The sequence below is a fragment of the Schizosaccharomyces pombe genome (genome assembly GCF_000002945.2).
Source record: "Schizosaccharomyces pombe strain 972h- genome assembly, chromosome: I".
Classification (NCBI taxonomy): domain Eukaryota; kingdom Fungi; phylum Ascomycota; class Schizosaccharomycetes; order Schizosaccharomycetales; family Schizosaccharomycetaceae; genus Schizosaccharomyces; species Schizosaccharomyces pombe.
The window spans coordinates 1314915-1329086 of record NC_003424.3 but is presented as its reverse complement, the minus strand read 5'-3'; the positions used below and the strand labels follow the sequence as shown (position 1 = coordinate 1329086).

Here is a 14172-nt window from a genome sequence, read left to right as displayed (position 1 = left end):
TGCTTTAACCATCGAGTATATGTGTAAAAATTATGACAACTCTTTTCCTTCAGCAGAAACATACAACAGTCTTGTTAAATGTTAACTCTAGCTACCTGTTTTGCTGTTCTATGTTCCATTGTCGATAATGAGTACAATTACTATTAGCCTTTTACGAGCAATTAAAGCTTCGAATGTATATTCGATTTAAAAATTATTAGCAGTAAGCATGGCTTTTCGTGAAAGCTGACAAAGACGACTAGAAAATAAATATGGAAATGAAATCAATACCTCAGTAGTGCCATTGCCAACAGATTTGACACGTTGATCGTATGTCACATCGTAAGTGGCAGCAACCGCACTGTTTATCCGTTCTTCATATTCCGAAGAATCAAATGCCGATTGATTTGATAAAGCGCATTTCTCTAAGTACTCTTGAGTGTATTTTTTCTTTAGAAGGTCGAACTGAAAGCTAACTTCCTCCCTAAGACCATATTCATTTACGGTTTTAGCTAAATCATCTTTAAAAAGGATAAAAGCTGTGTAAACTTCATATTCTGTGGAAATATCAAAACGAGCCATAATTGATCTCAGGTCATTATCATAGTGTTTCTTCACTTCTTCAGCTACATTCAGATATTCAGTTTTAAACCTTGGAAGTTTCATACAAGGATCATAAACAGTATTCATTATCGGATTATAAGTTGCAGGTCTGCCACTTTCTCTTTGGAATCGTGCAGCGTATCTGAAAATTTTGCCAACCGCGGTTTCGGAACGAAAAGAACGAGTTTTTGTTTTTTGCATGAAGTCAGGATATCGTTTGGGATGGTATTTGGCTTGCATTTTACAAGCTACTCCCGATTTAGCAAAATCTACAGCTTTTGAATGCATTTCTGCAAGTTCTAAACACACATTTCCAAATATCCCTTCCGGATTATTATCATGGTCATGGGCCCATGCCTTCCAAGCATTTGAAATTAGACCTAGCGAATCATATTTTATATAATTCACAAAAAATTCTTTTACCGAATCGATAAGTGGCTTTCCTTCCAAAAAATCTATAGACTTCTTGGGAGATGATTCAAGCAATGGGGGATAATTAACAATTTTAGGAAGAAGACGTTGATCCCATATAACTGTGTACTCATCCCCATCCAGATCACCACCAGAGCACATAGCAGGAATGCTTCGATCACCCGTTGTCGGAAACACTATCACATTTTTTAAATGCATAAGCTCATCGCATCTGACAGCTTTACAGACACGTACGTCACCTGGATGAAGCGAGGGATTCCTTGCAACAATACACAATCCAACTATAACCCTTGTTTTCAGCTTTCCAGTTGAATATGAACCAAAACTGGTAGAAGTGTCGGTAATTTGGATGAAAATTTCAGGTACTGACAAAACAGCATCATCATAATGACCCTTTAGTGTTCCAGTTTCATCAGCTACACCAAGTAAATAGGCACCCTTTGGAACACTAACTTTTTGTTTTTCCTTAATTAACCTAAGAACCCATTCATAATATAGATTTAATAAATTCTCGGTGAAAGCATCATCTCTTTCAAGGAAACCGGCCTGGATAAAATCAGCAATAATTAAAGTAGAGTGATATTCATCTACGTTGTCCCGTAACATTAAAATGGATTTTTGTTTGCTGTTTATCGATTCGTTCATTTTTGACAACTGACTTCTAGTCAATTCCAAAAATACGGTTTTTTCAACCCCGAGTCCTTCCAATAAGGTGATCAGTTGCATATTCAGATGGGCATTTGAAAATCGAGATATTTTAATAACTTCCAAGGTACTATGGAATGATTTAAATTTATCTTGACTACGGCGTGGAAACACAAGATTTCCTTGATGGTATTCAAGCTTAGTCGGAGGAGCTAAAGATAAAACGCCTTTATAACCACCCATACGAAATTGAAACGCAGAGGGAAACATATCATGATTTTTTACTTCCAAAGAAAGTCTTCGAATTACAGATAATGATGCCATTCCAACCCCATCAGTAAAGCAGTGGTTGTTACGAACAATATCATCCTGAAGGGATATGTCAACACAAAATCGATTAATTTCCTTTGTCGTTGAAAAGCATTGTCCCATCCTTGCTGCATACTTAGATACTGAATTGATTTCACTAAAGTCACCCATCCATTCCCTGATCTGTTTGGCATTTAGATCAGATCCCGAAGCAAAAAAGTAAGCACCATGCTCTCTTAATTGAGAATTTCCAAAAGCTAAAAATTCGTAAATTTGATTACCAACTTTAATTCCGTAGGTTAATAATTGTTGGATGCGAGAATACAATTTTTCATTTCTAAACCCATCAGAACCGCCTCGAATTTTTTGCTTATAGTATTCATCAGTTATTTGCACACGCATAAAACGGTTTGCAAAGTCCTTAAAATTTCTTATAACACGATTTCCTGCTTCTAATGAGTCTTCAACTATTCGAAGAGTAGTAGGTGTAACGTACAATTTTTTAATGTGAATAGAAGAAGCGGAAGATAAATCGTAAAAGACAAAAGACTTAGTAAAATCTAGCTCAGAAGGATTTATTAAAGCGGTTTTGGACGTTAGAATTAGTCTTAGGAATTTTTTTGCTCTCTCTTTCGATAATTTCTTTAAATTCGCCAATATAATGGGCAAATCAATTTCTGATAATAAGTTTTTAGAAAGGCAAGCCTGCAAAAGATAAGCAATCTCTTCCTCAATTTCTTTATCATTTATTAGACTACAGCGATGTTTGTAGTCTGGGACAAGATGGAAAACCACTTTATCAAGTTGACTTTTCAAATTGAATTTTTCCAAGTTGTGTAAAAGAAAGGCAATGTCATCTTTATCAGACTCATCCCTTATGGAAAAGCTAAGGACTAAAACATTGCAGCGTCCAATGGGGGCGTTATGGCAATTAAGTAGCTCTATAGGACTAGCAGTCGTTGGTGAAACATTGAAAGGTAGAATATCATAATGTCGTCTCCAAAGATGAGATGCAGTCCAGAAAGTTTGAACTCTGGATTCAGTTGCATTTTTAGATTTTCTGAAAATTAGTGGAGAAAATCTAAATCTAAATACGAGGGAAATATGATCATCGTAATAATCCGTCCCTACATCGCCTATTATGGAATGAAAATCGAAGTCCAGACGAAAGGTTTCGATCTGTTTGTCAAAAGAAGCATCAAAGAGAACACAGAGCTTTTTGAAATTAAAATATACAAGTAAGTTTGATTCAGTTACAGTTATTCCACAATCAACACCAAACAGTGGGACAATTCTTTCATCATAAACTTGCCCGAGCTTAAAGGAGGATAACGGGATTTTTACTAGCTGATCGCTTCTAAAACTATTCTTAGAGAAAACTTGTCGGCTGATGTGGGAACGATGTGCTGTTATGTCAATTTGAACAGCTAGATCAACACCTTTGACATTTATTTTCCCATTTGGTTCCCAGAATGGAACTTTGGGAGGAGGAGCAAATTGGACTATTGCAGTAGTACTTGTCTGTCCATTCAAAGGTTCATTAATCTTCATGAATTCTATTGTACCGTAATCATGAAGGGGTTCCCACAAGTTGTATAGTTTTCCTCCCTCATTTGAAAGCCAAGTAACTGGAATATCTTTTATGACAAGTGTAATCATATCCCCCAATCTCCAAGTACTACTTCTTTGGATTAGACAATTATCATTTCGTTTATTAGCCGAGTGCAACTGAGCTTCATTATTGTGAACGGAAGCCCATTTCTTTTGCTTTTTGTTTCTATATGGGACTCTAAGTCTTTCCCAGGGTGACTCACGAGAATAACGTTTTAATTTAACACTTATAAAGTCATTTAACGAAACTGCCATTGCTTTACATTGCCATACAAAATCTGGATTTAATTATAACCCTGACAACAAATCAATTTGGAACCTTTTGTAAAAATAAAACACTAAATCTCATAGCGCCTTTATGCAGTATCAGCAGCCTCGCTCTGCGAAGTGGTCTTTTATCATAGAAGATTCCTTTCAGCTGGCTATAAATTCGTTAGATACGAAAAACCTTCGATTTATATAAAAAAGATTATAATGTTCCTATTTATCCACTTATACATACATGTATATGTGTGCCTTTTTAATTTAATTGACCGTTATAGTATCAATATCTATGAATTGCTCTTGAAGGAAGTTTGTAGCACGGTGGAATAAAGTTAAGTGAAGGCTCCTTTACGTATAGGGAAGTAGAATCAAAATACTAAGAATACATATTCATCCTATATGAACCGGCAAGTTGAATTTCAGTTTTCAATCCAAAGCAGATATTGAGGTAGTTTTTTCACCAAGGAATAAAAAATTGTTAGGAAACTTCCATCAGTTAAACGACTGATATCATGCACCTTAATTCATGTTCAATATCGTGTTATAATATCTAGCTGATATTTACTATAAATTTATTTTTTAAGCATGGTATATAATTTGAGCTACGTAGCTTTACTCGTTTCAAAATTAAGTGCAGCCCTGATATTCCAAACCCCTCGTCAGCGCTTGATTTTACAAACACGTCCAACTACTTCGGCAAAGCAAACAACTTAATAGATTTTTAAAAATAGAGCAATTGCTCAAGGATAAATTAATTTATTATTCCTATTTGTAAATACCACAAATAGGTTCTTCATTCCCTTATTTTAATTGGTAAATTGTTAAACTTATTTCAAATGTGAAGCATTCAATTTAACATCCTTTAGATACATAATATTTATTCTTCTATCAGAAACTTGAAAAAAAAATGCCTGACAATCCATCTTCTTTTGAAGATGAATTCATGTACGCAGCTAGAGAATATCGGGTGTTTGAGCTAATTTTTTGTTAGGAAATCTAATCATTTAAGTGTTGCTTCGGAGTCCATACCAAATGAAAGCCAAAGACAGGTATGTACTGAAGTTAAATAAAAACAACCTATTACTAAAACTGCTTTTTAAAAGTCACCGACGCGATTACGAGTCGGTACCTCTAAAACAGATGATATTTATCGACAAAAACGGCAAACAAAACATATCATTTCACAAAATGAAGTTTTTTTACAGCCTAAATTTTTCGATAATCAAAATTTTGATGCTCAAAGCTGTATGTGTAATTATGTCTATTGGAAACTAATTTTGCAAAAAAGATTTAAACGATGTTTTACAGGACCTTAGTGAAGATGAATTTGTGTCTTTATACAATAAGCTTCTACGCATTCACATGGGCGTCCGTAAAAATTTGGAAAAGAATTTTTACAAAAATTTGAATGAATATGTATTTATATCAGGGGAGGTTGAGAGCATGACTTCAGATTTTAAAAAGTTTCAGTCTCTGTTGAAAACCCTGGAGACTGACATTGAAGGATTAAACTTGGTCGACCATACGCATGACCCTTCCGACGAATCAATAAAACAAACGGTACAGAGACTACGATCATCCATTGAAGGGCTAGATGAAGCATTCTGGGAAGCGCCTCAAAGACAGCTTATATGTGAGCAATACAATTGGATGTTAATCAATATTGACAATCAGAGACCTAAGCTTCTTGTCAATATGCTTCTGTTTAATGATAGACTGTTGGTTACTACTTCTCACATGAAAGAAGTTGATTTCCCTGCTAAGCAGCAGGTTTTGTATAATTGGAATTTAACCGAAATTTCTATTTCTTCAATTGAAACTTATGGACCAGCAGGTGCTGAAATGCTGCAGAAGGAGAAAGAGGTCTCTCTATACAAACTGTCAATTAACCATAACAATAAGACCACATTGTTGGCAGTACACAATAGTGAAGAAAGGGATTATATGGTTCGTCAGGCTCGCCATCACCAGCTTCAAGAACTAGAAAATTGGTCTAGAAAGCATGATGAAGATCTCGAATTTAGTCGTGAACTAGAATATCATACTAAATCGGAACAAGCCGATATGTGTTCGTATACATCCTTTCAAGTCCTTTGTAAAAATCTGGATACTCAGGACATCCTTCAGGCTTATGCCAAACAGAGAAACATGGTAAAGGAAATATCTATGCAATTTGATCATCTCGACATACAAATTAGCTTACAAGAGTTTACGGATGCTATTAGAAATTTGGCTTTGATACAAAATAAGCTAGAGCGTGGTAATCTAAACGAGTTGTTTGCCGAATTTTTTGCAGATAAACTTCACAATAGAAAGCGAAAGGTGACGGAAATTTTACTTCATCAACTTGGATTTAAAGGAATCAGTCTTTCCCACGGGAAAGAAATAGTTCGTTATTTACGCTCTTTAGGCCATGAAAAGGAGGGACAAGGTGTATTTATGAAGTCTAGGACCTTATTGATTAAAGAAAAGTGTCTGAATGTTCAATTGGAAAAAGACACTCCTAATTTCATCGATGCTTGCGCGTTCATAGTGTTTCGTTGTTTAGCGCAAACTACTAGTTCTTATTTGCAATTATTTGAGTTGAAAAAATTGGATCCCGCTTACAGGAACTGGATTTTTCAGCAAATTGAGGCTCTTGTTGATTTAATAGAAAATCAATATAAACATTTAGCCCACGACAGATCATATACGGACGCCGTTTCAAAAATAATGACTTATAACACGGAATTAAAGGAAGCTAAAATTGATGCCATGCCGATATTACAGCGTCTTTTTGATGTTCATTCTAAAGATTTAAAATAAATTTTGATTTCAGTTTTTATATAAGGGTATGGAATATAAATTTCATGAAAGACCCATTATTTTTTTAATACAATTTAATAGTTCTGGTTACCAATTTACATTGGCATAATGAAATACTTTTATTTGATTAGTTTATACTACTCGACGGAAGGAATGCTTTCTTTGGCTTGCATTGCACGCAAAAGGTTCATTATAGGTTCAGGAACTGTCCTCTCATAAATGGCAAAAAGTTCCACAGGTTGGGGATAAACTTTTAGAGCAGAATAAAAGCAAGCAGCTGATTCTTTGATATTGTCGGGTTCTATAAACAGAGGTTAACGTAAAGCGTTTTAAAAACTAGTTAGTCTTACGTTGTTGAAATAATTGCTCACCACGAGCGACTTGTTGCATAAAAAAGAGCTCTTTCTCTTCAGCGCTGCTTGGTACAGGAGTAGAAGCAACAACTTGCAAAGCTTCTTCAACAGTGATGTCAAATTTTTTGGTAGCAAGTTTTTCTTCTTGCTTTTTAGCTTCGTGCACCTTTTTGTAGCGTCGTTCTATAGTAAACGTAAGCGCAAAAAACAAACATTTATAATGTAACAAGTAAAGTTTACTTACTCAAAGTCTTGCGGAAATGAGGATCATTACGACGCTTATAATCAAAGTAAATAGCGTAGCCTAATTTAATAAATTAGCTTAGAAAAACAGTAGACTTGTGAAACCAGAAAGCAAGGTAACGAAAGAAATGTTTTTCCACATCTTATAAGTATAAAAAAAGTTATTGAACTACTAGTCGTGATGAAACAAAAAAACGCGATGACTTCTTATTGAACAAGATCAATGTTTAACCCTATCAATAAAATCTCGACTGAAATACAGTACTTCTATTTTCAAGATCAAAAAGAGAAAACAAACGCCCGCTTATCTCAAAAATCTAATCATCATAACAATGCTTTTTCAAAATTTAGAAACTTACCAACAGCGGCAGTAGCAAGCAAGGATCCAATAATAACTGATCGCCTCATATTTATCAAAAAATAAAAGATGATTTTTAACGACAGCTGGCTGTTAAAACAACGAGATTTCCAGACTACTTAGTGGAAATCTATAATACGTTAGGAATAGGAACGGATTACACCAAACCAAGTAGGTGAAAGATGAGAGTCTAGCAAATGATGTGCAAAGAATTAGTGAAAGAAAAAGTGTGATACCAAGAAACCAAGTTAACGATGTCTCTATTCTACTGCAGTAAAACTATATTAAGACAGTAGCTTTGCGCTCAATAACTTTTTATGGGTTTAGGATTCATTAATCAATCTTTTAATCAGTGTGAAGTATTAAAATAAAAAGTTAAGTTTCAAGCACTATGTAGGATTTTCTCAAAGTCGAGCGAGATACGTTGAAATGAGTTTAAGAATGAGTTATTACCGTTACAATAGTATTCTAGTAATTCCCATCAAAGGGACTAATCAGGCTAGTTAATAGCTATTTGTATTGTTTTCTATGTACTTCTTTGGTGACAACAAGGAAAAGTGGAAAAGTATAAGATACTTGGAAAAATTTAATCAAAATCTCAAAACTCATAATTTCAGTGAAAAGAATATAGTCGGATGTATATATCCTTCCAAAATATCGCATTTGTAAGCTTTGGAACGAGATTTAAAAGAAACAACGTAGATTGCTAAAGGGGAATATGTGAAGATCATATGTAAGCTATAAAAGTAATTTGCACAACAAAAGGCAATCTCCAAACAATCCGAGATATTTGGGTGAAGTAAAGTTTCACTGAAGAAGGTGGTAAGAAATCGTCATTACCATATTCAATTGTAGTCCAGACACCGATATGTGAAAGAAATTGGTAAGAAAAAGGAAAATGTTTGCTTTGTAACAAAACATCACTATAAATTTCTTTATAGTACTGAATACCGAGAATTTTGAATAACCAAGTAGATTTGAAATTTACGATTTTAAAAAATAAGGCTGGCATAAATAATGACTACTTCCAGCTTTTTGCAACGTCAAAAGCCCAAACAAATTCATGATGGACCACTTTATCATCATCAACAAACTTTCCATTGGCTTCATAATGTCCGCGAGCCAGCATACCTGTAGGTGCCTCATCTGGTTCAGAGGTAAAATCATAAGGTGTTTCAGAAGGTCCATAGGAGCCAATCATGGTAGATGTTTTGTCAACAACAAAGCCACGTCTGCGAACAGTTTGGACATATCTTAAGCCTGAAATTACTTCGTGTTGTACACGAAATTTAACACCAATCTTAAACTCGCTTCCTTCCTTAATAGTGAACCCTTTCTTGCGGATTTGTTCGACACTTGCTGCATCTTCCATGTTAACATCAACTGGGTCACGGCCGTCAACAAGTAAACTCAGCTTTAAAATAACAACTGTTCTACGATCATTCGAGGGTGAATAACCTGTTCCCGTGATACCCAGAGATGCTTTCCATTTCTGCAATGATTCATCTTCGGCATCCATCTTCATATATTCATTAAGTGATTTCTTTTCTCCCAGAGAAACCGGAGGTCCATGCTCAAATGTATCATCCTCTAGTTCAGGGTTATGTTGATCAGCGGATACTTCATTGTTAACACTCATTTTAAAACAACGCAATAGAATTTAATTATCTGCCAGTAGCTAAACCAAGGACAATTTGTTTTTATAAAAAAAGTTCAGATTCGTTGTTTTGTTAATGTACTGTTCTAGAGTTGAAATTGGCAAAGGGAACATAGCATATTGCTATCTCAACAATATAACCAGATGTACTACTATGTTAACATTTCGGTGACTTGGATTATTTTAAATATAACGGAGATGCAGAAAAGCGTGAGAAAAGTATAAGATTTTTTTTTTCTTTCTATTCCCTTCGATTTTTTTTTTAGTGTCATTATCCATGCTTTTATACATGTAAATATGTTGGAGTAATCCCAAGCATTGACGTCTTATGAGACGTAAAAAAGAAGGAACTTTCTATGCTAGCTTTTCTGTAGGCAGATGTTCTTTACATGAAATTGTTTGAGCAGCAAGTTATAGCTGTAGTCGATAACTATTATACAACCAGATTTGATACGTTTAGCGGAAAAATTATCAATCACTTCAGGAATTATTATTAAAAAACTTACGAAGGAAGTCCACTGAAAATAAAAATCATGTGAAAGATACGCTTAACTATACCAAACCCTAATTAATTACAAAAACGGCGGTTGGTGTTAAAGTGAAAATTAGTAAGCCAATCTGTGTGCTATTATTTTTAATACCAAGACATTCCTGGCACGGAGTTCTGCTCCCATTGTAATTTTCCTCGTAGACCACACTCTTGAAAGACAATTACTAGATTACCTTGATTAAGGTACTGTTTGTTTAATATCAACTTCTTTTTTGTTTTTAAAGATCATTTTGAAAGGGGTTTAATAGATTAGCATTTCGTTATACGATAAGGTTTTAGTCAACTACCCGATTTCTACTACCAGGAACCAGTTTCCTTGAGCTTTTACCATTTGCTAGTATAGGGTGTTTTATATATTATTCTATTTATGTTGAATTGAACCATAAGTGTCTCCTTCGCATAAATACACTAGCCTTTTTTATTCCTGTTTTATTTTAGAACACTATCCATTTGAGAGGAAAATTTGGGCAAGGTAATGGCAATGTCGTCTATCACCTCTGCTAAACAATTAAATGCCGAAGAGCTTTTAGATGAATGCGATTCTTTTAATGGGGAATTTGTTCCTGGAACAATTCCCTTCCGTGCAAATGGCGCTGCCATTGGATATGTTACCCCTTTGGTACTAGAAATCCTCATAAAGGCGGATAATTTCAAATTCAATTGGGTTTATGTTCCAGGAGAGTATATTGAAATAAACGCATCTACTTTTGAAAAAAGAACTGACATCTTAGCTAAGGTACTGGAGCATTGGCGCCATAACAATACATTTGGAATTGCTGATCAATGGAGGAATGAATTATATACTGTTTATGGAAAATCTAAAAAGCCTGTATTGGCCGTTGAACGGGGCGGATTTTGGTTATTCGGTTTTTTGAGCACTGGTGTGCATTGTACCATGTATATTCCAGCAACTAAAGAACATCCTCTTCGTATTTGGGTACCACGAAGATCACCGACTAAACAAACGTGGCCCAATTATTTAGATAATAGCGTTGCCGGCGGAATTGCTCATGGTGATTCAGTCATAGGCACTATGATAAAGGAATTTTCTGAAGAAGCTAATTTGGACGTTTCTTCTATGAATCTTATTCCTTGTGGCACTGTCTCCTACATCAAAATGGAGAAAAGGCATTGGATTCAGCCCGAGTTACAATATGTATTCGATTTACCTGTTGATGATCTTGTTATCCCAAGAATTAATGATGGAGAAGTCGCTGGTTTCAGTTTATTACCATTGAATCAAGTACTTCATGAACTTGAATTAAAAAGTTTTAAGCCAAATTGTGCTCTGGTTCTTTTAGACTTTTTAATCCGTCATGGTATCATTACTCCACAGCATCCTCAGTATCTCCAAACTTTAGAACGGATACATAGACCGTTGCCTGTTCCTGTTGGAAAATATGAAAGAGGGGATTCTTTTGAAGATACTTCAAAGAAAGCTGAAACGTGTGTTCCTGCAAAACCCCAAAAAGCCACTCATCAGCTAGCTCCATGTAAGGCTTGGTTACGTGACTATGATACTGATCAAAAGTTTGCGGTATTACTATTAAATCAACCCATAGATATACCGGATGATAGATTTCGTACTTTATGGAAAAGAGCTAGTATCCGAGTCTGCGCAGACGGTGGTGCTAACCAATTGAGAAATTACGATTCTTCGCTCAAACCGGATTATGTCGTTGGTGACTTTGATTCGTTAACAGATGAAACTAAAGCTTATTATAAAGAAATGGGAGTCAACATTGTATTCGACCCATGCCAAAACACCACTGACTTTATGAAATGCCATAAAATAATTAAAGAACATGGGATTGATACTATTTTTGTATTATGTGGCATGGGTGGAAGAGTTGATCATGCCATTGGTAATTTAAACCATCTATTCTGGGCCGCCTCGATTTCTGAAAAGAATGAAGTATTTCTATTAACTGAATTGAATGTATCAACTTTGCTTCAACCCGGAATAAATCATGTTGATTGTCACGACAACATTGGTTTACATTGCGGTCTTCTGCCAGTAGGACAGAGTGTGTATGTTAAAAAAACCAGCGGCCTTGAGTGGAATATTGAGGATCGCATTTGTCAATTTGGAGGACTCGTCAGCTCTTGCAATGTAGTGACAAAAGCAACGGTGACTATAGAGGTCAACAATTTTATAGTATGGACAATGGAAACACGTCTATAAGACCTGTAAGTAAGAAACTCAGAAAGAATATTCATTATTCCCAACAGCTCAAAAAAATTAAGATATTTATTTAGATATAAAAAATATAAAACATCTATAGAGTATAAGCGGTAATGGTCATAAAGCAAAAAGATAATTGATTAGAGTAATGAAATAAAATAGAATTTTAGTAAAGCCAACTAACATTTTGAACTGCAAGATACATCTCAGAAAGTGAAGAAATAGAAAAAAATCATAATTTTTCATATTGTTGAGCTTGACATGTCATTTTTATCCTCCTCGATACACCCGACAGTTCAGAATCCAAGCTGGACAATTAAAGGTATTTGAATGTATAACCCTAAAACCCATCACAAATACCATAGCTACTACGCTAATGTTGATATACAAAAATTATACATAGTTAAGAGATCGTATACATATTTATACTCATTAACTACTCTGAGGATGACTGCTAAAGTGACTGTCTTTTAGAACACCTACCCTGAAGAAAACGAATGTATCCAGAATAAATCATATGTAGGAGGACATCGGGAAAAGAGGGGGGTAGGAACAAGAACCGAATCAAATAATATAGTTAGAAATAAAAAAAAGTCTACACTTCATCAACGTTATCATCCCAATCATTATCACGCATGCTTCTGGGAGCGTAGTCTTGCAATCCTGCTACGTAGTTTGCACCACAGTAGGCGATACCTGCAAGAAGAACTAAAAAGCCTAGGAAAGAAGTAAACCCGGAGTAAGAAAAGAGTAAAGTACCCATGAAAGCGTAGAAGAAGCCCCTTCCTAAGAATGAGAACATGAACGATCCATATTTAATAGCAATAGGAGGAATTTCCTTTTCTAAACCAATAGTTCCCAAACCGAAAACGATGATGAACAATGCAAGTAAAGCGTTTACGAAGCTAAATGAAAATAACTTGATAAATCCGCTTAAAACGAAGATACCACCTACGCCCAAATTAATGGCACTAAACATTTTTGTTTTATCCATTGTGAATTAAGTGTATGCAACCAATATTAAATTTTTCAAGCAATATGTATTTTAGTCGATGTTTGCTTAAAGACAAAGAGAAATGCAAGTTACTAAGCCTGCCTATGCTTACCGATGCGGTCATGCATATTTACGAACTATTGAAATACGGTAAATAAAAATAACGAATTCCATAATTCTCAACCAACTTTTTGTTGTTTACAGAAAATGAATAATTCAATTCATCGAAAATGCATTTTGTTTTCTATAGCATTCTTTGTACTGTTTTTGAAGTTAAAAACACTATCATTTAGTAAATAATGTACTTTCGACCCGGCTTTTTTTTGAGACAACTGTTGTTGACAATTTTAAGGTCTGTGGGTCAATTTATATATTTGTCAAACGTTCGTAAACAAATGTATTTGTATCTTAGTTTCATACGAGCTCCTTTAGCTATATGTGATCTACTCTCACTCGGGATCTACAGGGCTGTAAAATTTTTTGCACTCAAGTTTCACGCGATTATTATCAGATGCACCTGAATAAAAAAGAATAAAGTAAAATAAAAAGCCGAATGTTTTATAACGTAGTAAAATTCCTTCTTATTTTGATCGCTTTGCCATTCATTTGATTATGTTTATAATGATAATTTCACGTGCAATGTCAACTTTGATAGACGGCTACATCTATTTCTAATTCGTAACGCTATAAAAAAAAACTCCATTTTAAACTGAGAATAAAGCAAGAAGTCGATTAGCCGAATATAGATATCAGCATGATTCGTTTTAAACGGCCCAAAGCCTTGTATATATTTGAGTAATTTTCTACTGTACTTAATTGTCTGTAATTAAACAACTATTTGTTACTCCTACCTTGTTACACTTGGATTTAATACTCTGGAATTAGTGTACTAACTCCTAAATAAATATTTAAGTAGTATTTTTCTTTAAGATATTTCTTTAATAAACATTCTCTTCTAATGAAAAGAAAAGCGTCATTATTGGTATTTTAGTTTTCAGAGCAAAGAGGTACTTAACATTTATTATGTCGCAATTATTTTATATATATATTATATTAATATTTTGTAATGAGAAACCTAGGCCTAATAGTGTAGTGGTTAACATACCTCTTTCGGGTAATCCCCACTTGTATGCTGAGTTTAGAGGTGATCCCTGGTTCGAATCCTGGTTAGGCCCCTTTTTATA

At 34.7% G+C, this 14172-nt stretch overlaps 6 protein-coding genes, 4 long non-coding RNA genes and 2 other non-coding genes across 12 annotated transcripts; 5 read left to right on the top strand and 7 right to left on the bottom strand.

Annotated features, from left to right (window-relative positions):
• Positions 1-25: 25 nt before the first annotated feature.
• On the bottom strand, positions 26-4146 carry rdp1 (RNA-directed RNA polymerase (RDRC) Rdp1). The gene is made up of 2 exons (NM_001356008.2): positions 4082-4146; positions 26-4001 (listed from the first exon to the last, which is right to left on the bottom strand). The coding sequence occupies exon 2, from the start codon at positions 3832-3834 to the stop codon at positions 187-189; it is 3648 nt and encodes a 1215-aa protein (NP_001342838.1). The 5' UTR covers positions 3835-4001; positions 4082-4146; the 3' UTR covers positions 26-186.
• SPOM_SPNCRNA.2578 lies at positions 2735-4392 on the top strand. Its single transcript, NR_191946.1, has one exon. It is a non-coding gene; the product is annotated as a non-coding RNA (long non-coding RNA).
• A 127-nt stretch (positions 4393-4519) lies between these two features.
• Positions 4520-7165, top strand: exo8 (exocyst complex subunit Exo84). The gene is made up of 5 exons (NM_001356007.2): positions 4520-4656; positions 4710-4788; positions 4835-4892; positions 4947-5088; positions 5132-7165. Exons 2-5 carry the CDS (start codon positions 4751-4753, stop codon positions 6646-6648), a joined length of 1755 nt encoding a protein of 584 aa, NP_001342837.1. The 5' UTR covers positions 4520-4656; positions 4710-4750; the 3' UTR covers positions 6649-7165.
• Positions 5131-5536, bottom strand: SPOM_SPNCRNA.2577. Its single transcript, NR_191945.1, has one exon. It is a non-coding gene; the product is annotated as a non-coding RNA (long non-coding RNA).
• Positions 5822-6391, bottom strand: SPOM_SPNCRNA.2576. The gene has a single exon (NR_191944.1). It is a non-coding gene; the product is annotated as a non-coding RNA (long non-coding RNA).
• On the bottom strand, positions 6730-7808 carry tom20 (TOM complex subunit Tom20). The gene is made up of 4 exons (NM_001018723.3): positions 7604-7808; positions 7246-7305; positions 6999-7184; positions 6730-6949 (listed from the first exon to the last, which is right to left on the bottom strand). The coding sequence occupies exons 1-4, from the start codon at positions 7650-7652 to the stop codon at positions 6786-6788; spliced, it is 459 nt and encodes a 152-aa protein (NP_593293.1). The 5' UTR covers positions 7653-7808; the 3' UTR covers positions 6730-6785.
• Positions 7809-7950: 142 nt separating this feature from the next.
• Positions 7951-9362, bottom strand: rdi1 (Rho GDP dissociation inhibitor Rdi1). Its single transcript, NM_001018722.3, has one exon. It carries the CDS (start codon positions 9239-9241, stop codon positions 8624-8626), a length of 618 nt encoding a protein of 205 aa, NP_593292.1. The 5' UTR covers positions 9242-9362; the 3' UTR covers positions 7951-8623.
• Positions 9363-10108: 746 nt separating this feature from the next.
• On the top strand, positions 10109-12106 carry tnr3 (thiamine diphosphokinase Tnr3/ Nudix hydrolase fusion protein). Its single transcript, NM_001018721.3, has one exon. It carries the CDS (start codon positions 10285-10287, stop codon positions 11992-11994), a length of 1710 nt encoding a protein of 569 aa, NP_593291.1. The 5' UTR covers positions 10109-10284; the 3' UTR covers positions 11995-12106.
• An 89-nt stretch (positions 12107-12195) lies between these two features.
• Positions 12196-12279, bottom strand: snR88. The gene has a single exon (NR_197158.1). It is a non-coding gene; the product is annotated as a small nucleolar RNA snR88 (small nucleolar RNA).
• A 138-nt stretch (positions 12280-12417) lies between these two features.
• On the top strand, positions 12418-13289 carry SPOM_SPNCRNA.2575. Its single transcript, NR_191943.1, has one exon. It is a non-coding gene; the product is annotated as a non-coding RNA (long non-coding RNA).
• On the bottom strand, positions 12444-13062 carry tvp15 (COPI-coated vesicle-associated protein). The gene has a single exon (NM_001018720.3). It carries the CDS (start codon positions 12986-12988, stop codon positions 12590-12592), a length of 399 nt encoding a protein of 132 aa, NP_593290.1. The 5' UTR covers positions 12989-13062; the 3' UTR covers positions 12444-12589.
• Positions 13290-14066: 777 nt separating the features above from the next.
• Positions 14067-14163, top strand: spl1. The gene is made up of 2 exons: positions 14067-14103; positions 14128-14163. It is a non-coding gene; the product is annotated as a tRNA-Pro (tRNA).
• The last annotated feature ends 9 nt before the right edge of the window (positions 14164-14172 follow it).